The following is a 24,584-nucleotide window of genomic DNA, read 5'->3' as shown; positions in this document are numbered from 1 at the left end:
TGTATTTGTAATCCTATAAGACTCTTCTGTCCTGCCACTATAAACAAATATTCCTCCTGGTGTACAGTGAGTTTCATTTGGGGCATCTCGAAGCAAAATGGTGACAGGAAAGCAAACAAAGACGGCAACTGGACTAGCAAGCAAAATGGGTGTATTATCAGTTTTTGACACAGTGTCGTAACTGCTAAGTAGCTTTGGTGCTGAAAACATTGTTTGCTTTGAACATGAAAGTTTATTTTGAAAAGACACTGTATGCATGAGGTTGAAGTTGAATCCTTCAGTTTCTGCTGCTTCTTGCGGTGTAATGGATAAAGTATTTGAGTTGTTTCTTCTGAAATTTCAGAAATGTAACCAATAAAATCTGCTTGTTCATGACTTTATGTGATTGCGGGTGAGATAACAGCATGATATTGTCATAGTTAACATACTTCATTGATATCTTACTCATCAAGTCATCAAGGAACATTAAGGGTTTTTTCAGTTAAAGACAAAAGACTTACTGGCCCTGAAAACATCTGAGGACATTAGAATCCTGCCTGAAGTTGGTGAAATGCAAGATTATGTGTGCCCAATACTCTTTTTTGGTGTTGTTAATATATTGTCACATGCAAAATATCAATATCACTGCCAGAGCTCAGAGATGCAGTGCAATAGCCAGAATAATCTTGGCATTGTATGCATCTGCCAACCACAGATATTTTAAATTTGTATCTTTCATGTGTAGGTGATATGTTTAAACATTAAATTTCAATTCTCAATTTGATTTTGTAACACACTTGGATTGGATTAAGAAAACATCATGTTTTGGCTAAAATGCGTTACAGTAATGGGATTACTTTTTCCAGTAACGAGAAGTGTTACTAGTTACTATCGAAATTTCAGTAATAATAATACAGTTACTCCTAAACCAAGCAACTCGTTACGACATTACTTTTGTTATCACATAACTACTTACTTGAAATACAGCATCACATCAGCGCACTCATATTAGTAAACGTCCTTGCTGCGTACGCATGTAAGAAAGCAGCAAGCTAGTTGGAAACTCTTACCCTAGTGGCTGGAAATATTCCTATTACTTTGATTCTGTCGGGAGGAAAGATGACAAGAACACTGTTGCTGCAGGTACATCACACTAAAACTCTTTCCACTGCAAAAAACAAATCCTCAAACCTCCGGTCTGAAACACCTCTACTACTACGACCGACAACACAACAACATGAAGCTACACCCCACCAAAGGTGAGCCTTAAGTGGCCGTGGAGGTCGGCTGTAGCCCTGCGCTGGCTAAACAAGCAAAACTGGATTTCAGTTGTGGACAACTGGTACAAGTGATAAAGGTTGTGGCTGGAGATGTTGTAGATGAAATGTTGCTTTTGGGCAAAGCCTTCAGAAAATACTGGTCACAGGCAACTGAAGACCCCCAGGTAAACAGAAGCTACCTTGCCTTAGCTACACTTAATGGCAGTTCACACAGAGGCACACATCTGAACTTTGGGAATCAATTACCAAATTTATGGGTTGTAATGGAGAAGTAGTATAACAAGTAGTGTAATGAATTACTGTTGGCAGGGAGTAATAAGTAATTACTTTTTTCTTTTTTTTTTCTTTTTTTTTTTTAAATGTATCTTTATTTGGAAAGACAAGATTATAACATGACAGTAGCTGCATCTTCATTCACAGTGTAGACCTTCCCAGTTTTTAGTATATAAAATTTGGAGCAGGAAATTACACAAGAAACTATTTACATGGAACAGTGGGAGATAATGTTGCCAGCCAGGTCAGCTAATAGAGTGACAAGAAGTAATAAAACACAAGAAAATAAAGTCTAACGGACCATAGGCTCAGGTAAAGTCAGCTCTAATAGGGGTTATATATATGCGATCCATTTGTTCCAAATTAGATAGAATTTATTATTTTGGGTTCTTAAACAATATGTTATTTTTCCATTTTGAATATTTCTAAAACTATTCCAAGCCAATCATCTATTGTTGGCGTTGCTGGATTTAGCCATCTCCTAGTGATAGATTTTTTAGTTGTCGTTAAGAGAATTTGTAATAATCTTATATCCTTCCTTTGGTCCAAAAAGGAAACACGGCCCAGATACAAAGTTTCAAAGTCCAGAGGAACCTGTGTGCCAAGCATTTTACCTAGAGAGTCATGAATACCCTTCCAAAACAGTTTCAGTTTGGGGCAGTCCCAGAATATATGATAATGGTTTGCCAACCGTGAACTGCACTGCCTCCAGCATGGCATATTAGCATCTCTATATTTCTCTTGGTTGGGTGTCTTAAAGTACCTGGTTATGTTTTTCCAACAATGTTCTCTCCAGTCCATGTAGTTAGTTGAGGACCATTGAAATTGCCAAATATCCCCCCAGGCCTCTTCTGACAACGTAATTACTGTTTTCAAGAGTAACGAGTAATAATTAAAACATTACATTTCTAGAGTAACAAACCCAACAATGCCCCCATCACCTCCTTCTTCTGATGAGAAACTCATCTCATAGACATGTACTCTGAGGACATGCTGATATGTCACATATGAAATGTTCAAATCTAACATAGTGATGGTCATGGACATACAATGCCAATATTTTATTCTGATGACTAGGCTGAGAGATGTCATCACTGACCAGCTGTGCAAAATAGGAACACAATCAACTGTACAAATTAATGTCTGACTTAATGTGCAGTGTTTCTGTAAGGCTTTATTCACACAAATGTATCTGAATTTCACATCAGAATTGTGGTGCACACCCTGTGTACAATGACTTCAGTTTAACTCATGCTTAAAAAAAAAACTTTCTTCACAGTTTTACAGCTGTGCAGCCTGGCAGATTCATGGGGGGTGATAAGCAGCTATGATTTCTGGTTGCCGTCTTTGTTTGGGTTAGTAAATGAAAATGCAATTCATGAAACAAGTTGAAATCTGAATCTTTGCACACTGCAGAGAATTGGTTTGCACTGACCCAGACTAACCCAGAATGTTGAAAGAAGAGTTCTAAGACTTGGTAAGGTTTAAGAAACATCCTGATGCATCTTTCCAGTTTTACTTCTTATTTCTCAAATGTAAAAATGCTGATTACATGAGTTGGCACCAACTAGATATACCTTCTTGCGAACTATCTCACACCTACTACCCAATGCTACGAGCTCCCATGGCAAGTGCATGCCCCCACCCCTCCACCCCCTCCACCACCGCCACCTAAGCCCATGGGTACATTCACATTACAGTGTTGACAGCTTGATGTGAATGAGCAAACACCATGGTTCCTCAGGGGTCCCTCTTAAGAGGCCTGGCAAGAGTGGGGGTGCATGGAGGAAAGCGAGTGTTTTTGATGTGCATGAGAGAGCCCGGTCCCTAACAGTCACTCCACTGCGTCTATTCGATGGGGAGATATGAGCTTGACGCAGCTCGCTAGCTCCTTTCTTCTGATTGACTCACTGAAGGAGCTGCGGGTGAGTGTTTAAGTAGCTCCCTGCCATGCCTGTTAAGGAGCTGCTGCTGTTTCCTCTGTGGGCCAACAGAAAAGTGTGTGATTTTCCGTGCCCAAGCGCTGTTTTTTCTGCTTTGAGTTGTGAAGAATGCATCCCCGGAGATCACGCTGCGGGAACAACTTGATTTCATATGGTGAAAAGTGTGTGAGAGAGAGACAGAGAGAGCCAAGAACATTTGCTATAGATCAGTGGAGTTACATTACATCGTCAGCCTTTATGGTAAATGAGATTCAATTTGTTTACTGTAATTTCCTAAAGACGTACCTACAGGGAGCACATATATGTCCCCTCTCTTTGTCTGATTTGTCTCATTTCTTTCACCCTCAACCTGTTGCTTTTCTTCCACTCCTTGTATTCTGTCTCCCTTTCCTCTCTGTCTGTCCTTCTTTCCACCTCAAGGCCTTTGCATGGTGGTCAGACCTGATGGTGGAGCATGCTGAGACCTTCCTGTGTCTCTACTCGGCCGACATGGACGCAGCTCTTGAAGTTCAGCCGCCTGACAGCTGGGACAGTTTCCCTCTCTTCCAGCTGCTCAACGACTTCCTGAGAATGGACTGTGAGTAAGAAGTTATTAAAAAAAAACAACAACAACAATGAGCATGGGGACTGAAGTAGCTGAACGTGCCTTTCATTTGGTTTAGTCAGTCCTTTAGGGTGTTGATCAGTGAAGAAGTGATCACACAGGGGATGTAGGCTGATGAAGGGTGGAATGGAATGGAAAGTAATATCCACTTGCCCAGGTTAATGTAAATTGTGACAAAATCTCATAGTACACATCACATGTAAAAAAAAAACAAAAAAAAACACACTCCTTAGATGATCTCAGTTCCATTCAGAAATAATGCCAGTGATACAGAGTCAAAAACACAAACCTAAAAATCAATGTAACAGAAAAGTGCACATTAAGACAACACAACAAAAGTTCCCTAGGCCTCCAGGGGGAGCACTAAGTGGAACAGCTTGATATTTGGCCCAACAGAGAGGGACTACAGTATTATAGAAGAGCAATAGATTTGAGTAAAACGTCAAGGTTTGAGGTCAAATGTTACAAAAAGTGTGCATACGTTTTTATGTTACCTCTTAGCTTTCCATTTCAAAAATCTCTTGTCTGGTCTGTTTTCTCCCTTGGGTTGAAAATCAAGGTGTGGCACTTAGCGCTGCCCCTACAGGCCTGAAAAATGTCCATTGTGTTGACTGGATATGCAGTGTTTTGTGTTGTAATTGTTTTAATTTCTTTGTGCCTTTGACTTTGCATCTTCTCTGTATTCGCAGCATGTTTGAGTTTTGGTTTTCTGCTGTAGATTTTTTAAAAGTATTTAATTACATTTTTTTAATGTTTCTGTTTGATTTGGATTTAGTTTTAATGAAGTGTTGTGGGTAGTGTGCCCTTGTCAGCCACCGTAGGTTACGACCCCGGAAAAGGCATACCCAATGTCAGGTTTAGGGTAAAGCTGTTGCTTGACTGTGGGCATGTACTCTTGTGTTGGTATGCTTCTTGCTGGCACTCAGGCTGCTATCATGCACTGCTTGTATTTATACCTACCAAAAGAAATGCACTAGAATTCATATGTAAGCAACATAATCAGAAAGACAGCATCACATGACAAATGCACTGACGGGAGTGAAGATGGAAGTAAAGAGCAAAAGTCCATATAAGAAATCAGGTTGAGGTGGGGTATGGGTCAAACAAACATAGGTTTTTACCCCAGGAGACTCGTGTTCAGGACAGTGTGAAACCAAGTGAACTCTAAGTCATTTTAAGGCACCTCCTCATTTCGTCCTATTATGTCAAGTACATAGCTTTACATTAAATATGTAACTTGACAAAGACAAACCATATTTCTTTTCCTAAGCCTAACTTACCCTTTGGACAGTATACAGAAGTTTCTCATTTTATCATCAAGAAAATGTTTCAATGCTTATGTTGTTTCTAGCATCCAGCTCTATTATTATAATTAACCCCAAAAGTCAGGAACATTCCTAATGAAGGTTTACAGCTGTTGTTGCCTGTGCACTCCAATCCCCCTGAAACATCTCTCAAATGTCTCTGAAATCATTGCTGTCAATGTGAGATGTCTACTTTGGCCTGGAGCGGTTTACATACAGTACTGAACTCTGTGTGTGTGTGTGTGTGTGTGTGTGTGTGTGTGTGTGTGTGTGTGTGTGAACAGGGCCAGGAGTGTCTGATTGAAGATAATAGTCAGGTCTTGATGCTGGTTGCTGCAGGCCAGCCATCTCTCTAATGAACTGCATGCACTTGCCTGCAGGAACACTGTGGAGCTGTCCATGGTCTGTAAAGGAAACACTTCAGTGTTCACAATGCAGACTCAATCTGCGGGGCGCTAATTGTCCCTGGGGAATGCTTCCCCTTTTCAGTTTGTCAGTCGGGCGTCAAGGAGAAGGCAGAGCGTGGTCCACATATTCACTTGAACAGAGATGACTGCAAATAGCTTGTTATGCTCACTTGTTAGTGTCATCAAATTGGCCACCTTCTCATTTGCTACATATTGAGGCAATTGAAGTGCATTGCAGTGGACATAGTTACATCGGCCGGCAGTCAACTGCGGGAGGGAAGTTGTACAGCGCTGGCAATAACACAGTGACTAAAACAGACCCCTACTGTCTGTGTCAATTTTCCTGTGTGCTACAAATTGAGTGTAATTAATATAGATGGGCTCATGGATGCAAGATATAGGCAGTTAACCATTTCCTGTCAGAGCACAGTATTAATGATTAATAATTTTGTCGATTGCTTTGAGACATAATGACATTATGTTCTTTGTCAGCGTTAAAGGAATAGTTTAGATTTTTGTTAGTGGAGTTGAATGAGGTATTTATCCATAGTCAGTGTATAATCTACAGTAGATGGCAGTCAGCACCCTTCCAATTTGGAGAAGTGGCAGAAGTGTCAAACTTGAAGCTAAGCAATGCACTGCTGTGGATGAGGGTTAGCAGCGAAATGTATTTCATCCACCTAACAAAGACTCACCTAAAGAAATCTATATTCAGAGTATTTTCAAAGCTTTAACTTTCCGGCTTACAGCCAGTTCCTATGGGGAAGCCATCAATGGCTTCAGATCCACATCTATGCTATCTTCAAAGCCACCAGACCCCATTGACAAAAACAGCACTTTTGGCTTGCACAGCATGGGAGCTGCTGGTTTACAGCTGCCTCAATCAGTCAGTTAGTTTTGTGGTACTGTGTGATATAAGTGAATTCAAATGAACCCCTTTAAATGGCAAAGTCACACAACACACGCAAAGAAAAACTGGCAGTGGCAGACCAGCATTTCCTGCTTTCAGCTATGTTAAATCAGTGTTTTTCTCAGTGGAGTCTGTTTTTGTAGAGAGTGATAGACTTTCCTTCTTCATTGGTAGGTAACACAGTCAAAATACTCTCATTCGGCAAACACTAAAACTGATACTGCTTGTTGTGGGTGGGATTCTTTTTAGGTGACTAAAATATGTGTAACTGCTGCCCCTGTCCATAGCAGTATATTGCTTAACTTCTGTGCCTGCATCTCCAAACTGGAGGCATGCTAAGCACCATCTACTGTAGGTAATACGTTAGCAATGGATAAGTGCCTCATACGACCCCACTAAAAAAAAATCTGAACTATCTCTTTAATTCAGTCTTTCACCTAACCCAGTCTTCTTCCATTCCCACTATATTGATTTTAAGTGACACATTTATGTTATTCTCTATCTCTTTTGTTTCCCACTGTCAACAAGTCCCATGAAAAATACAAAACCAACCATGTGATATTTCATATTTTGTATTTTCTGACTTCCCTACCCTGTCTGTAGCTCTCAGCCCTGATCCCATTGGCTCCTACTGATGATGCAAGTCTTTAAAAACGAGTCACTCAAACAGAAAGAAATAGTGCATTTGTTTGGGACTATTTTAGTGGGAGATTAATCTGCATTTGGTGCTCCAGTAAGTATTAATGGCAGCAGGACGGTGTATATGGGATTAAGTCAAAATAAACTACAGTGTGTGTTAGGGGTGTAAATAACCAGTTCAATCTCAATACAATATTATATCAGTTCTTTGGACAGTGATACAATATTTTCCGATATTACAGAGTCTGCCACGGTACAATTTCGGTTCGATACAATTCAGGGATCTGTGATCTATGTTAGGCGAGATTAAATGCCCAATGAACACAGTGTTACAGAAGATGCTGCCACCCCTTTCTTTTTTACTTTTGGCCATAAGACACATAAACAACACATAAATAATAAGTGCAGTAAAGTTCACTTTAAACTGACTCCACTAACACAAATAAAACAGCAAATTGGACAAGTTAACCTACAGGGCTTTCTGTCAGAGAGACCTTTCTGGAAGAAATCTTTTGTTTTTAACCCAAATCATCATCTTTTTCTCTCGCAGATTAACAACGAGATCATTCAACAAAAGTATTAAATTCAGCTCAGTAATAACTGTCAAGGTTCATAGACAAAACTATTGTTTATTTCCAGTCACCCATTATTACTGTAGCTGTAGCATGTTTACACTGCATCATCTAACTTAGCAGCTAGCAGACATTTTTCCTCCGCTCATAGTTTAACAAATTACATGCAGCGTTATTACTTTTCTTACTTATTGTTGGTTTAAGTCACTGCATCTCCCGACAGAACAGCACAGTTGAATTTCAGCCTGCATGCACGTTTTTCAGCCGAACATTGTTAAAACAGAGCAGCTAATGTTGCTGTAGTGAGAAGTTAGCAGAGTGAGACACTTGTCTCGGCAGGTAATGTTACATCGTGTTTTATCTCGGAACATCATTGTTTGCATACGCCATGTGCTCTGTCTGTTGTCCTGCATTTTCTCTGGAATCCAAAATATTTCCACTCTGCTGATTTATTCCCGAATAAATAACGTTATCCTCATCCTCTTTGTCTTGGCTGCCCGCCATCTGCCTGCTGCTGTTTGACAGTGACACAGACTTTCAAAATAAAAGCCTATGCCAAAGATGACGATTATGGATTAATGTTTTCACTTCAACTTTCGTTGATCATTAAATTGATATATCAATCCAGATCAATGGATCGTTACACCCCTAGTGTGTGTTCATGGTAATGAAGAAACATGTCACCCAGTACAACAGTGTGGCTCACTGATGTGCTCTGAATAGATTTTTGACAACAGTGAACCTCTATGGCATAGAAGAAGAAGATATCCAGCTGTAGATTCACACACAGATAAGTGTTAGTAGATACATTATTGTTGGGATGGGTCTGTACATGAGAATAACACACAAATTGAGAGTATTATGCTTTAAAAGTATGCTAAGCAGGACTGTCAGTTACTGTTTGTAATCACACTGGCCAGCCAGCCAAAGTGACAGTAAAAGCCAATCCCAGATCAGACTATTGTTTGGGGTTTTGCCTCACTATATTTGCATTTTTTTCAGCATTGTGTCTCTTGGATGCTTGCTCCTTATGGTCTGGAACCTGGTCGTTACCATTTTATTAAGCCTTGACCTCACCTGTGCGCTGTGTGGATGCATGCCCATAAACATCCTGAACACAAAAACAAGAAGAAAATCAGAAGATACAGGTGGAGGGCAGGGTCTCTGCTGATAAATACACTGCCACACACATCTAGTGGGTCATAAGTAATGATTGAGAGGGATCACTTCTGTACGAATCTATACATAGTTTTATAAGAAAATCCTGTGTAGTACATCTTTAAGATGGTCATGTGTTCTATGCAGATTTTGGATATTTAAAACACAAGATCACAACCACATATGTCATATCATCACTGAATGTAAAGGATACATTACATACACTCCGTAGTAGTTTTAAATGTTTTTAAACAAAATAAGAGTCAATGCGCCTCATGCAACAAACAACATACAAACAAACTCTCTCATATTATTATCAGTATCCACGATTTGTTCTTGTTCTGTAAGTACTGACTGATTTCTGGAATTCACCAATGTTTTCTTATTTTTGCTCATCTTAGCTAAGAGAAAATTTTACAAGTGGTCGAGAGCACTCTTGCAAAGAAAATAAAAACAATATCTTATTTTCACAGTCCACAAATTGTTGCCCAGTAAAAGGAAACACAAAAAAATTGCATGAATTTCATATAATCAAACTTAGATTATGTTTTAGACAAATTATAATAAATTGGATTATTACATTTCAGGGCTTAAGGAATACTAGCCTACTGTATGTGGTCCATTGATCCCACATACTGTAATTTCAATGATTGTAAGTCCCTCTGCTGCCCAGTGCTGGAATGTAATTCAAGTACTGTACTAAAGTACAAATTCTAGGTACTTTAACCGTTACATGAGCATTTTAATGTCATGCCACATTTTACTTCACTTCACTTCACTTCACACAGAATATTGTTATGTTACTCTGCTACAAATATTTTTCATATAAAAAACATTTTACTGCTCCAGCTTCTCAAATGAGGGTTAAGTGCTTCTTCTTTTAATTAGTTTTATTTATTACAGTGTGGTATTAATACTTTTACTTAAAGGGGCAATAAGTGAAATTCATTCATTTCTAGATTGAAGGAATTAAAAAATCATTATGTGAAGAACTAGAGGTGTATAGCATGACCTCACACAACCTCTCTCTGTGTTGATCTCCAGCCCCTCGTTTACAAGCCGAGGCGAGGCTCAGTGACTAGAAGAGCTGGTAGAAGCGCTCCATAGCTGTAAGTTACTCCAGTAGCCGTAGTAGCTCTAGTGTTAACTCCAGGAGTAGGAACGTTAGCGTGGCAGCCAACTAGTGCCCACTTTGTTTTGGTCTACAGGCAGTGCACAACAGCAAACCTAGCGGTGAAACGATTTCGCTTTTTGCCCCTTTAAGTAAAGGACCTGGGGGGGGGGGGCTAATAGGTTACTTATGATCAAGTGGGAGCAGATTTAGATGGTTAAGACGTTTGGTGCATCTGGACTTGACGTCTCTTATTTTTCCACTCAATAGTTTTTTTTTAATTTTATTTTCATGTATTAATTTTTTTCTTTTAAAGAGAGAAATTCAAGATAATGTTGCTGCATGGGGCCTAATATTAGCCAGTATAATTTGTTAAAATGGAGACTGTGCAATAAGCAACTGTATAAAATGAAAAATAATAGTGAAATAAAGAGCAGAAAATAAGAATGACTAAATAATATTTATCAATAAGAAAGAGTGACATAGAATCAGGTTTCTACTGCACTTCCACAAAGAAAAAAATGCACGGCAGAGATTGACATATTCAGACTTATACTAGTATGGGTCAAGCTTCAAAACCACTAAATTGTACAATTCCCATAATGCACCAATGGCATCTTTTTGGTCAAACCCTCACTTCCTGTTAAAAGCTGATATCTTTTAAATTCCACTCCTCCAGTTTGTATTGAAGGCCTTCTGTTATAAATTTGGAATCTCCAAGCTAAAGTTAAGGTGACCCTGATGATGATCACAGAGCACTTCCAGAGTGACACGTGTTCACGATAGTGGCCCTCATGATGAGTAAACTGACTTTTGTGTGTAAAATCAGTGTAGTGCCCCTTTAATTTGGAATAAATGCAAGGATGCTATGTAAATACAAACAAGCTCATCACGTCCATGTGCCATCCTTCCTTTCCTAATGACAGCAGTCCACGCTGTTATTTTGTAGCGCAGTAAGATCAGAGGGTCCATCTTCAATATCAATATAAGACCCAGCAGAGTCCCCACTGCCCACACAGTGTAACAAGCACACACTTTAGTAAAGCGTATTATCATGGGGGCATCTTTTCCACAGAAGGTCATCTGCTCTGTTGCCCCACAGCGGTGCACTTATGTAGCAGTAAATAGCCTTAGCACTAGACAGGCGCCAAAGTCAGGCTGCCATTCGAGGAGTTAATGAGGTCTAAAGCAGTGGTAGCTGGGCCGCGGCAAGCCCTGCGAACACACTCCTGGACACAACACATCCAAGTGGACAGCAGCCGCTCAAGTGGCTAATTGGGAGAGTGGTAATCAGGGAACACAACAAACATCGCACCTACTGTGTATCATCGACCTTGACTCCAGTGCCAACACACACAAACACAAACACATACATGCTCAGAGGGGGAGAGAAAAACAAAGAGAGAGAGAGGGAGAGGAAAAGCAGACGCACTGCATGGAGCCGTGAGGCATCACATTAGCACACACTGGCCTCCATTTTATCTCCTGTGGTCTTTGTCAGTGTTGCCTTTTTACCAGTTGGGAGCCGGCAGAGACTGGGGGAAATGTGTGTGACGGGTTGGATTTAGAAATACCCGGAGACTCCAGCCTTTTGTCTAGAAAGACTGGAGAGTGGATGTGCTGTGTCATACCTGCTAATGAAAGTGTCAGCCAGAGACACTAACCTCACCTGTCATTGTTCATTATCACCATCTAGGACAGGGCTTTTCTATTAATTTTCCCATTGCCCTTCAGATTTATCCTACAACCCAACATACACATAAACACATAAAAGCTTAAAAAGCTCCTTTGGGTCACTGTTGCACACATCAAACATGAGTAAAACTTGTGGTGTTACACTGCACCTATGCAAATATCTGTAATGATTAATTTAGAGGTGTAACTGTTTAGTCAAATGCACATAACCTTAACCTGTGCCCATAATGCTGCACAAGAAGAAACTGTGAAGCTGGAAATGAGAACTCCTTCTTTATACCCGATGCACAAGGATGCACATGATGCAGGACACATTTCTGCCAGTGGTTTCACACTATTTTACTAATCAACAGGTGGCAGTAACATGCTAAGAAACATAGTAATGCACTAACAAAGAAGGGGAAGAAAGACTGCCAGCCAGTGAACATAAACACACACAAAATACTTTTAAAAATTCAGGTTTGCAAATATTTTATGAGGGAAACTATTCATTTTGACAGCTATTTTAGATTTAGTCTTAGTCTTGAGACAAGCTTGTTTAATGGTTTTAGTCACATTTTAATCATTTTTATTCTTCATAGTTTAAGTCAACAAATATTGAAAATGTTTTATTCAATGAAAGTTCATGACATTTTAGTGGACTTTTAGTCATTAGGTTGTCCATACTTTTTTTTTCAATCTTTAAACTAATCCAGTTAGGCTAATTTGTGTATCAGATATTAGAATCAAGGTGGCAGGTTGTATAAAATGTCATTTAGACAATTTTTTTCAGCTACAAATACTTTATTTATACTGCCAAACTGTCATTTCTCCAGCAGTTTTTGACAGGATTAAGGGGTGATTTCTGAGTACACACTTACTGATCATCATTTGAAAAGCTCAAGATCTTTCTCTTTATGCTCTGATTATGATTTGTACCCAGGTTCATCGTAAACTCTGACTTCAGAATCAGAATTTAAAAAAAGAGGAAAAAGAACTTAATTAACGGCTGAATTATTTCCTAATCTGCAGCATGTTAGTCTGCAGGTTGCAGGTGATTAAAACTAAACAACTGTCAGAGAAAACGCTGCTGAATTCAGACTGTTTACTTACAGCACAGCTACACTCACAGAAAACGGAGCCTCCTACCTGCCTGTCAAACAGCAATTAAACCATAAACCTTCTCGTGTCCAGACTGAGTGGAGTCCTACAGGGATCAGCTGTGAAGTCTGGCAACCGGTGGCTGCTTGCTTCACTGCTGTTCAGTGGCTAACGAGCAGAGCTAACTGCTAACAGCCACCACTGCAACTAACAAACTCCACAAATCCATTCAACAGCACCACCATCCACAGTCAGACACACATGGCTGATTATTTACCGCTGAATTAAAGCTCACAACTCACAACAACGGCTGACACTGCTCTGGTGTGAGTGTTCTTGCTACTGGCTAACGAAACATCCTGGTGCAAACTATTTACCAGCCTGTTGCTCATGCAGCATTTTAAGATAATTACAAGCATGGCCATTTTCGACTTTCAATGTCTGCTAGTCCACCACTGACAGACATTTTCGTCACGTGTATTCTTGTCAGTGAAAATTAAACATAGATTTCGTCTTAGTTTTTGTTATCAAGATCTATTTTTAGCTTGTCATCTTCTCATTTTTGTCGTGGAAAAATGGTAATTGACAAAAAATTTCTATCATAGTTTTCGTCAATGAAATCAACACTGGAGGGAAATGCATTCATTTGTTAGACCCTCTGGATACAAGCAATGAGTTGTTGCTGTGTAACACTGAATGTACCCCGAACTTTGTGTAGAAGAAAACTCCACAGGGCACCCATTAGCAAACTTAAACAGATTAGTTTAGTACTGTTAATTTTAATTGTCAGAGCCTGTATCACAAGACTGTTATGATAGCACACTGACTGAGCATTGTCTGCTCTGTGCTTCGGTTTACTCTGGTACTTCCATGTCTTATTTTTCCCATCCCATGCTCTCCCTCAGATAACCTGTGCAATGGGAAGTTCCACAAACACCTGCAGGACCTGTATGCTCCCCTGGTGGTGCGATACGTGGACCTGATGGAGTCCTCCATTGCTCAGTCCATTCACAGAGGCTTTGAAAGAGAATCCTGGGAACCTGTCAAGTAAGGATGCCTTAATTTACTTTAGCTATATTCACTTACATTAGGGAGGTCTTGTGTGGGATTTAGCCGTTTTCACTTTGCACATCTGTGCAAACATGTAGCTTTAGTTTGGGCTTTTTAAAACTATCACCAATTAATGTTCTAGTCAAGGCTTGTTGACAGTAGAGTTGAACAGGTAGGATATCAACAGATGGTTGATGAATGACAGAGGTAGATTTGCATTTGGCCATTTATTTACAATTTGTTCCCATGTGCTGGCAATAAACAAAGTTAATGAATGATGAAGAACCATCTGAACCAATCTTTACCCTCAGATTATAATTATGTTTTTTTAAAAAAGTTAATAAATGAGGTTCACTGTGATTTAAACATCCCTAATGAGACTATAATTAAGTTAACCTACTTACAGGCATATTCATTTATGTGTTGTTCGCATTCAATCTTCCATTGTTCATTAACAAACATGGCTAATTATACAAGATGACTTAGTTGAACTTTCGCTAGTGCATTCTCATGCGTGCACATACACAGGTTACTCAGAAGTCGAGTGAGCGAGCAGGAAACAGGAGAGATTGATTCATGTATAATTTGCACTTACGTTAACAATACAACACCACCATGAAACCCTGCCTACCGCACACATTTCACAGACAAGCCAACAGACTTGATTTTGCTTAGGTTCAGCACCATGGATAGCACCGCTGTCACAGTAGGTGGGGAGGAGGAGGGGAGAGGAAAAATTGATCAATTTCACCTTGCCTCTCAGTGCTTTCATAAAAACTGAATTGTAAAGTTTCAACACATCGTATCCGTGGTTTGCAGAACCAGAACGTACATTGCTAACTTTTATTCTGGCAACTAGATATACTGCTGTCTGCCACAGGGACACAAGTGTGTATCTTTACCTACAGTGTGACTTTATCTTCACTTTGTTGCTTTTCACAACTCATTTGCATCAGCTTTCATGTGCAATCTGTGTTTTCTGTCTGCCATTACTCTGTTTCTCCCCACAGGAGTATAACGAGTACTCTGCCCAGTGTCAACCTCCAAATGCCCAAAGTACCAAATCTAACAGTGTCAAGTGTTAACCTCCCACAAATGCCCAGCTTTACTCCACCTGACTGGATGACAGCTAATTATGACTCAGAGTGTGTATCAGCCTTGTACAGCCTGAGACATGCACACATGTGTTTGGCATGAATGTGGCATCTGGCATAAGACCCCAGTGCAGCTGGATTATATGTATTACTTTTATATATCCAACACAGGTTTCCTTAATTAACAAATAGTAAATTCTGTACAATACTTGCAATAATATTCAGTGTTCCATCATGTGTTCGAGTTAAAAATCAATAATACCATTTGTCAAAGAACACAAGGGTTTTTTAAAATATGTTTTCTGCATATTTGTAGCTGTAGATTGTGAGATTTGTACTCTAGATCTGTCAAATTAACTCAGCATCTGTATGTGTTTTTTGTAATTAGTTTTATCATGATTCAGGAAATGTATTACAGGTAAGCCTGTCAGTGCTTAAAGAGTGTCTAAAGAGAGACAAAAGGAAGAGGCAAAATGTTTGTAGAATGAGCATTTTAAGATGTTCATGCTAAGAAGTGTTCCAGAGCTGAGTAGCCACATAGCCCAGAGTCATTTTAACAGCATTTATAAGTAGTTACACCTTTTCATGAAGAGGAATAAGGAATTAACATTAGTTATTTGTTTAAACAATGTGTAAAAGCCTCCAATTTAAGTGAGGGCTTTCTATTAATATGTGTGTGATCTTGTGAGTGCTATCATTAAAAGCACTTTGCATATCTCTGCCAACACTTGAGACATTGTCTATAACACTTTGAAAACTTAAGCGAAACACACCAACAATGAGATTCAAAGGTGTAAAACTTCTTCATATCATCCCACAGAGTGTGACTCCGTCACCGTAGCACATTCATCCCTGTCTCCTCTTGTGGATACACATTTAAAATCAATACCAGCCCTGAAGTTTTCATTGTTAAAAAGACATAATGAGAACTGCATTTCAGCCTTCTCTTTATATTTAGCAACTTCCCAAAGAGAAAGTGCCAACAGAGATGGCAGACTTAACTCATTTGTGCTCTCCAAGATCAGGAGAGTTCTAATAAAAACTGGCTATCCAAAAGGACCTGTGGAGGCAAGTTTAGGAGTGCATACATTAATATTAAAGCACATAGCTGTGACGGTGTGTTGCCAGTGTTGGGGTTTTACACAGGCCCAAAGCCACGTTCATGCCAATGTCATGGCATGGTGTCTGTGGATGGATGAAGAAGGCAGTGACTTGAAAATGGATTCCCAACATTTTCACTCCCACAAATGTATTTCTGTATGGACTGAAAAGATGCAAAAGCATAACGAGGAGACACAAAGTACCATAGAGCAATTAAAAGAGAAATATCGTCCATGCTAACACTGAGGATATACTGTATGTTCTGCATGCTGCCTTCATTGATAGGAAGTGTTCTGTAGAGAAATTACCAACTAGCAGGTGTGTTGGTTTACTGTGTCATCATTTCTATACACATATCTGTCTTTATCATTTACTGTTTCATATGTATTTAATTCATAATGTTTGCCGTCTTTGCACTCAATTTATTTCATATTACTGTCTGTTCGGTATAGAAAAATGTTTTACAGATACAAACAGGCCTAAGTGTCTAAACCTTGCTGATGGCTCTGTGGGTAGATTAATGTTAACATCAGCATGCTTAAATACAATACTAACACTGACAACATCTGCTAATTAGAACTAAACACAAAGTACAACTGAGGTTCATGGGAATATCAATACTTTTGAAGGTATTTGGTCATAAACCAAAATGTGACAAGTTGAGATTTTGGTGTTACGATGGCACTATATTTACTGATATCTATACTAAATTTATGTGTTACTTGTTTTAACTTTAAGAATTATAACAAATTTGCTGGCTTAGACAATGTGGAAAGTCCATGACTAAACGTCGATGCGTGCAAAGTCGGAGTGAGAATGTATTCATCCACTGACTTCATCATAGATAACGTTATTTTAAGTCCTTTTTCCTCTCCTGCTGTGAGTGGCTATGAATGTCCACATTCATGCAAACATCAAAAACAATCGCTCAGCAACCATTTATCTGTTTTTTTTTCCTATTTATACACCAAGCAGCAACTTCCAGTATTAAAAAATTGAGCCAACATGGAAGTGCCAAAATCTGCAGTTCCTCTAATGGCCACTTGAGGCTGACTCCAAGAGCGAGTCCATTCCCAGCAGAAATAAACATGTTTACAGCCTGGTACAAAATAGTTTTGGTTTCTAGGTAATTTCCCTGTTCATGACAATTGTACAGGGGTGAATTTTAGAGTAAGTCACCTGTTTAAATGTTCTTAATGCTTAAAGTTATGCATAACTCAGGGTGTTGCCACTTTTAGTTACAGATTGGTGCTGTCTGTCACTACCACAGTGACAACAGGTAACCTAGTGTAACTGTGGTGTAACCCCAGATTCATAGATTCACCTATTCAGTGTTTGGTTGTGCTAAAAGACCCTATAAGGTTTCAGGCCTGTTTTTGCCAGCGAAGATTAGCATTATCACAGCTAACCTTCACTGTAAATGCACTGTACTAACTAAGCTAGCAGCTAGTGATAGGGTTTTTTTTCCACCCTCTCATCCAAATATGGTCACTTCTTGCTCCAAAAATCCAAAATAGTGACAACCAAAGTGCCAAACTCGATGCTTCAAAACAGGAGTCTACAAAACAATTGGTGATGTTGCATTAGCTACGTCCATTATTGTACAGAGTCTGTGGTTTACACAAATAAACCAAACTTCATTCTCTTCAGCCTCACTATTGCTGTTGTTGATACTGGTTAATTAATTTAGAACTGCAAACAAAAACCTGTGTTTTAGGTTTCGAGAATCCTCAGTGGCTGAGGTTTAATTTGTCAATACACACAACTAAGAGGATATGACATAGGTCTTTTCTAAATCATCTGATACATCTGGCAGCATGTTTCAACAACCAAATTTCCACCAAAACTTGAGGTATTTACACTGTAAATGCTCTGAAAAATATGCAAAGAACTGACCTCAGTGGTAGCTGCTGTCCTGGTTATAGATTTGCATCTTTTCATCTCTTTCCATTCAAAAGTTGTCCCCCCTCTTACCTGGTGTTGTAGCACCCTGGCTGTTCTCTACTTGCTGGGGGTAGATGGTTGCAGAGGGGCCCCTTGTGTCTGAATTTCTCCTTGCACTGTGGTTCAGTCTGCTGGGACTGGGCTGAGTGTGGAGCTGCTGCAGGAAGTAGTGCTGTCATTCAAGTTGTCAGTGGCAATACCATACCAGCAGCTGCATGGCTCTTGTTAATCCTGGTCCTAGCAGTCCTTCACTTTACCCTAACATGTGACCTCTTTTCCCAACTGAGATTAACAAACAAAGGGTTCCCACTCATCCCTAAAAATCTGCAGTTTAAATGCAGCATAAGTCTTAATAAGTGATCCAGTTTCACAAAAAGTAAAAATGACCTGGAAATGGATGACTTTAACTTTTAGGTGCAGATTATGAAGTTTCATAGTAAACTGCAGTTTCCACAGTGACTGATGTGTCTCTTAGAATACAAAATATCCCTGAAATGATTTCTGGAGTGGGGACCCTGACTCTATCCAGTAATATTTAAGACATGTATCATTTCCTCTTGTTTCTGTTTTTGTTAACTGAAAATGAAATACATATGCAAAGCATACGCAATCTTTTTTTTTTTTTTTTGAGCACACCTTCAGATGCTGTTTCCTGTCTGTTCTATGCCAGTGTTTTCACATACACTCACACACACACACACACACACACACACACACACACACACACACGCACACAGTACAAAGATGTGTATCCTGCACCCACGTATTCACACAGTCTAAGCTAATATTGCTTGGTGTGTAAATGACAGGATGGAATACATTTTCACCTTTACTCACAGTGCAGGGTGTACAGGAGTGTTAGCAAGGATCCTGATTCCCCTCAGCTCAGACTGTGTTGCTAAATGCTTACAGTCTGCACATGATGATACACGGTGTGCAAAGGTCCACCTGAGCAGAGTATATATAAAAAAGAAATTACATGTTTTGCAATGGTGGAATGTAGCTAAGAACATTTGCTCAAGTACTGTACTTAAGTACAAATTTGAGGTAATTAAGGTTTTTTGTTCTTATGCCACTTTCTTCTTCTACTCCATTTCAGAGGGAAATATTGTCCTCTTGACCTCACTGCAATTATTTGACAGCTCAAGTTACTTAACAAATGAAAATGTAATACAATACAATGAATGAAACAGTACCCAACAGTACTGCTGGAACAATTACTTGATAAATTAATCATGTGAATTAACTTGCAACTATTTTGATAGTAATTTCAGTCATTTCAATGCAAAATAGGAGGATTTGCTGCTTTTCCTTGTAGTTATTTTAATTAATTTTTATTAATTTAATATAATGTTGAATTTTGTATCATTGGTTGAACAAAAGAAACATTGTAAAGGTGTCACTTTGGCCTATGAGACCTTCTCTCTATTTTCTCAATTTTTACAAACTAGACAATCAGATCAATGAAGAAAATATTTAGCAGTTTAATCCATAGTGAAAACAATTATAGGCTAATAGTTAAAAACAAACTAACTCTGCCTGAAACAACTACAACAGTAAAATCCTGCTTTTACATTAATTGATGAGTCATAATAATCTAATGATAGTATATAATAATAAGACACATTTTTTTTACATTGACTACTTTTAATAATTCAAGTAAATTTTTGGCTGATCATACTTAACAGTAAATACTTCTACTTTAACATGCAACATTTTCAATGCAGGACTTTAAGTTGAAACAGAGTAGTTTGATATTGTGGTCAGGGACGGAAATTTGATTTCAATTTGGGGGAACAGAGTTGGTACAGACACAAATCCTCCAAAGGGCTTTGGTTTTTCAGATAGCCCTAACCGAGGCAGAACAAAATACAAACAAGTTTTCTTTCGGAATTTTGATATCACTCCTAATGAAAAGATGGTTTTAAAAAAAATATTATCATACTGTAAAAAGTGAAATTGATCATGATATTGACTTACTCCAAATGTGTAAAAGTGCAGAATAAAATCACCCTGGAGATGGTGGGCATGTTAATGTCACTTTGATGTAGTTCAAATTTGCACTGATATCTGCCCTTATATCTGCCATAGAGCCTTGAGGCTTAATACAAAGTTATCATAGAAATTTTACATGGACAAGTTTTTAAGAAATTGTTTTTAAAAGACTTTACTAAAAATAATATATGATGGTGTGTTGGCACAGTTCAGACCATCACACTGATTTAGAAACTTTAGAAACTTGCACAGAAACAATAAAGATGGTGCAATAAAACAAAATGTGTAAAGTGAGGATTAAATTGCATTTTTTTTATCTTAATACTTAAGTATTAAAAAAAATATACTCCAATAAGTCCAGCGGAGCTCTTGATATTAAAATGATCTCCTCCTACAATGTTTAAACCAGACACTCTACATATTTCACAGATTTTTTTAAATTTAAATTTCATACCTTTATTTTTCCGTACAACATTATTTTTTGGACTGTAAAAGTGGAGTTTTCCATATCTGCCCTCTAAAAAAGTGCTGGGGACATGTCTCCTGTGTGGCCTGATTTATTCAAAAACTCCAAGAAGCTATTTAGGCATTTGATTTAGGACCAGCATCTCTGTTTCCCCCTGGTTTTTTTTTAAAGCTCTTGTCTCTAAAATGCTTTTTTCTGCCCTGTGGCCCTGCAGTAATGGATCAGGGACGTCAGAGGATCTCTTCTGGAAGCTGGATGCTCTGCAGACCTTCATCAGAGATCTCCACTGGCCAGAAGAGGAGTTTGGCAAACACCTGGAGACCCGACTGAAGCTGATGTCCAGTGACATGATTGAATCATGTGTAAAACGGTAAGATACTGTTTAAAAACACATGGGTCTGGTTGCAAGCCTGTAGCATTCATAAATCATATGAATGTATTCCAGTAGTAACATGACTTGTTGTAAACTGGGTTTCAAAACTTCAGCAGAGAGCTTGGAAGACATATTGGGATCCAGTGAGGGGAGTGTGTCTTTAAAGGGGAACTCAACCCAGACTTTTTAACCTAGATTCTGTGCCTTAGTGACTTGTAGGAACAATTTCTGAAATTATTCCAGTATTGACCGCGTGTGCAGCAGCCAGCAGGGGCAAACAGGCTGCAATGTAACCACTTGGGGCAGGTGCGTCCTGTCAGCTTACATCCATTAAAAGTGCTTATTTTTGCCACTGACATGCTCAGATTGTTGTTTTGTGTACCTGACAACATTACTTAAAGGATTCTACAGGGAAATAAACGTTTTTACGTACCTTTCACTTGGTCTGCTCTGCTTTGTGTCCGAGTCTCACTAAAGAAGAAGTCTCTTTGTTTGAAATAAAAAGCCCTCTATTTATGTACACTTTCCAGCCGTATACTAGGTTTTGACCTACTCATGTATCTAATATTTTATAAATCATGGAGAAAGTATTTTGAGTATTAAAAAAATGCTTCACTGTAAAGTGTCTTGTTTCAAATTAAAAATGTGATTTTTTTTTTCAGCTCTCTCAAATATCATTTACAAGATACTCAAAAGTAATTGAAATACGTATTACAAATACAAGCAACAGAAATGCTGCTCATCTCTGAGCACAGTATAGCATGGAGTCCCCATACACAAAGTTAAGATAATATCATGTGCCTCAGAATCTCAGGCGTGTGTGGGGGGTTAAACATTCCACCACTGGCTACCACAGCTGCCACTGACACTATTTAGGTTTGTTTGTTTTTTTCTTGTTTTTGTTTTTTGGGTGGGGTCTACATTTTTCTGACTAAATATATTCAAATTCAACTAATTTAACTGAACAATGTGGTTCTCTGCAGTGTGGAAAAGGCTGTGAAACAGCATCTATAGCTTTATGTGTGGAAATAGGATCTAGGAGAAAGTATAAATGAACATTTTATTAAGGGCGTAAGGTGGGTTGGGAGACTAGTACGTACAACCTCAGTAATTCTAAAATCCTAGCTACAGCCCTGCACATTCCTTTCCTTCTCCAAAGGACACGAGCAGCGTTTGAAGCCAAGCTTCAGAAGAGCAGCCGGGCCACAGACTTCCGCGTGCCACAGTCCATCTGCACCATGTTCAATGTCATGGTGGATGCCAAAGCCCAATCAGCCAAGCTGTGTGCCATGGACCTAGGGCAGGAGGTAGGAGACGCTAAATATGTCATGTCAAATTCATTTTCTTTAACAGGTTGGGGGCAAATCATTTTATCTTGCCCAAAAGGTTAAGACCTGTGATGGACTTCTCTTTGACATCATACAGTTTCCCTGTTTAAATCTCGTATAATTTAATAATCACTACGCTTTGGAGCTGAATGAGAGTAAATTATTTGTGAATGGTCTTTTTTAAGTTTTTGTTCCTCAGATACTCCAGTTTTCTTTCTTTGTCTTTTACTTCCTTTGCAGTATTCACATCATTTTACATGTGCTATGTCACCTCTGTCTTTCTCCTTCTCTGCTGCTTTATTTTTCTTCTCTGTGTCTTGTGAAAGTTTGTTAGAGACTGGGTAAGTGTGGCTACGAATTCAATTGAAATCTCACCTTCCAGTTCCCAAATGTATAATTAGTCATCAGTTTTCCCTGTCTGTCTTCCTCCACTTGAATTGTTTGGATTTCATTAGCATATGTGTAGATAGTATTGAATATACATGGGGTAGAAGTGAGAGATCTCATATTTCGCAGAAGCTGGAGACTGATACCAATTACTGACAATGAATTAATTACTGCAAAGTCCTTCACTGTTCTGTTGGTGCTACAAGGCTAAACAAAAGGATTCCTCGTAGTAATACTGCGTCTGAGTTTCCATGACAGCAGTTCTTTAGCAGGAGTAATCATCCCAAAGTCCTTCAATGGGCTTTGCTTTATAAGGAAGGTCCTGAAAATGGTTCTATAGCATTTCATTCATTTACATGCGACTAAGAAAAAGGGCTTAACAGGAAAAAAGATTTCATAAATAAACAATGTAATGCATTTATAGGCATAAAATGATAAAGAAATGGATTAATCAATGAAAAATAATGTTTCAAAAGAAAAATTAACAGAATACAGCTGAAATCCTTCAACATTTATTCATTTAGGGGTTTGATTTATAATGACTTTTGACTGCAAAATCCAGTTACTGTATGCACTTTGGAGCATTACATACACTATTTATGTAGTGTGTAAGTGAAGAAGTGTGTGGTATTTATATGCACTAAGCTTACTCTAATCTGAAAATCTACAAAATCTAAAAACAAAAGGAAAAAAAAATGAAGTCACATTTAAGTCAAACCCTTTTTTCTTTTATTTTTTTATGCCTAATAAAATTATTGTAAACAATTTGTGTGGTGTTAGTGCTCTTGTTCAAAATCAAAACTTCATTTCCCCCAAAATATCCCAGTTCATTTGCAATGCAGGACGATATTGCTTGCCTCTGCCAAGTCTGAAATCTTTCTAGAACAGCTGGAGGAACACAACATCCTCAAAAAATTTTAGCGAGTCAAATTTCCCCCCAATTTTTCCTGGATAGACTGGTAGACGCTTACATTGTCCTCAGTGATGTTTTTTTTTAGTAATTAAATGTATTTCTCAAAAATAATGTCATGATATACTGTATTGATATTGCCAACTTCAAAACTGTTGACCGCTTTAAAGTAGGGATGTCCAATCTAATTTTTTGTTGTTTTTTATTTTACCTGATTAGAGTCTTTTAATATTGCCAGTAACTTATATTTGCCTAACAACAGAGCAGCCCAGTGTACACTCAATGAAATGGAAATGAAATGAGATAAAACTGACTTCATCAAGAAAGAAATGTTTTTGCCAAAGATGCTCAGTATATAAATACCTGTACATACAGTGCAGCAAAAGATATGTAACATTGATTTCATATGTATCTGACACATTGAACTAACAGCTGTAGCTACTAAATCTGCCACATTTTATTTTTCCTGAGCTACTCAATCCAAATAAAGAAGGTTCTGGTTCAAAACTATAACATTGATCAGTTTAAGTTACTGATGTATGAATTAAAGTTTATCTGGAGAATGTTACTCCTGAAACTCATGTGATGCAAACTGCTTATTGCCTCTGAAACTTGAGCAGAATGAGTTTATGTGTTAACTGTAGAGGGAAATTTACATGTATTTCAGCATTCAGCAATATGTTAGTAGCTCAAACATATACAACATATACAAATGATGAGTGCAGACATTCCCAGCAAAAGACAGACTGAAATTTCACCTGTCATAAAATTACTCACAGAATAATTGGTTATTTTAAGCATTTCAAACTGAAAGCGATGATCAGTGCTGGTTAAAAATAAAAAGCTGCTACCTGAAAATGTTATATACTTAGCTTTATTAATAAAAGAGGGAGCAGAGACAACAGATTTGGTCAGATTCTTCAGAGTGAATCAGTGTCTTGTCAATCTGGATGTCAAACTTTGTCACATTTCACAATGTTC

The 24,584-nt window shown here is 38.5% G+C and overlaps 1 protein-coding gene across 4 annotated transcripts in view; it reads left to right on the top strand.

Annotated features, from left to right (window-relative positions):
• Nucleotides 1-24,584, top strand: part of cadpsa (Ca2+-dependent activator protein for secretion a) — a 261,095-nt gene that overhangs the window by 185,133 nt on the left and 51,378 nt on the right. For 2 of the 4 annotated variants that reach the window (XM_049568453.1, XM_049568376.1), the window contains exons 19-23: nucleotides 3,896-4,052; nucleotides 13,861-14,002; nucleotides 15,016-15,150; nucleotides 20,820-20,975; nucleotides 22,138-22,285. In XM_049568453.1, coding sequence (XP_049424410.1) covers nucleotides 3,896-4,052; nucleotides 13,861-14,002; nucleotides 15,016-15,150; nucleotides 20,820-20,975; nucleotides 22,138-22,285 — 738 coding nt within the window. The remainder of the gene's footprint in view (nucleotides 1-3,895; nucleotides 4,053-13,860; nucleotides 14,003-15,015; nucleotides 15,151-20,819; nucleotides 20,976-22,137; nucleotides 22,286-24,584) is intronic. The other 2 variants (XM_049568292.1, XM_049568202.1) reach the window with 1 other exon arrangement.

Source organism: Epinephelus fuscoguttatus, linkage group LG1, assembly GCF_011397635.1.
Source record: "Epinephelus fuscoguttatus linkage group LG1, E.fuscoguttatus.final_Chr_v1".
NCBI lineage: Eukaryota > Metazoa > Chordata > Actinopteri > Perciformes > Serranidae > Epinephelus > Epinephelus fuscoguttatus.
This window is presented reverse-complemented; position numbering and strand designations above follow the sequence as displayed.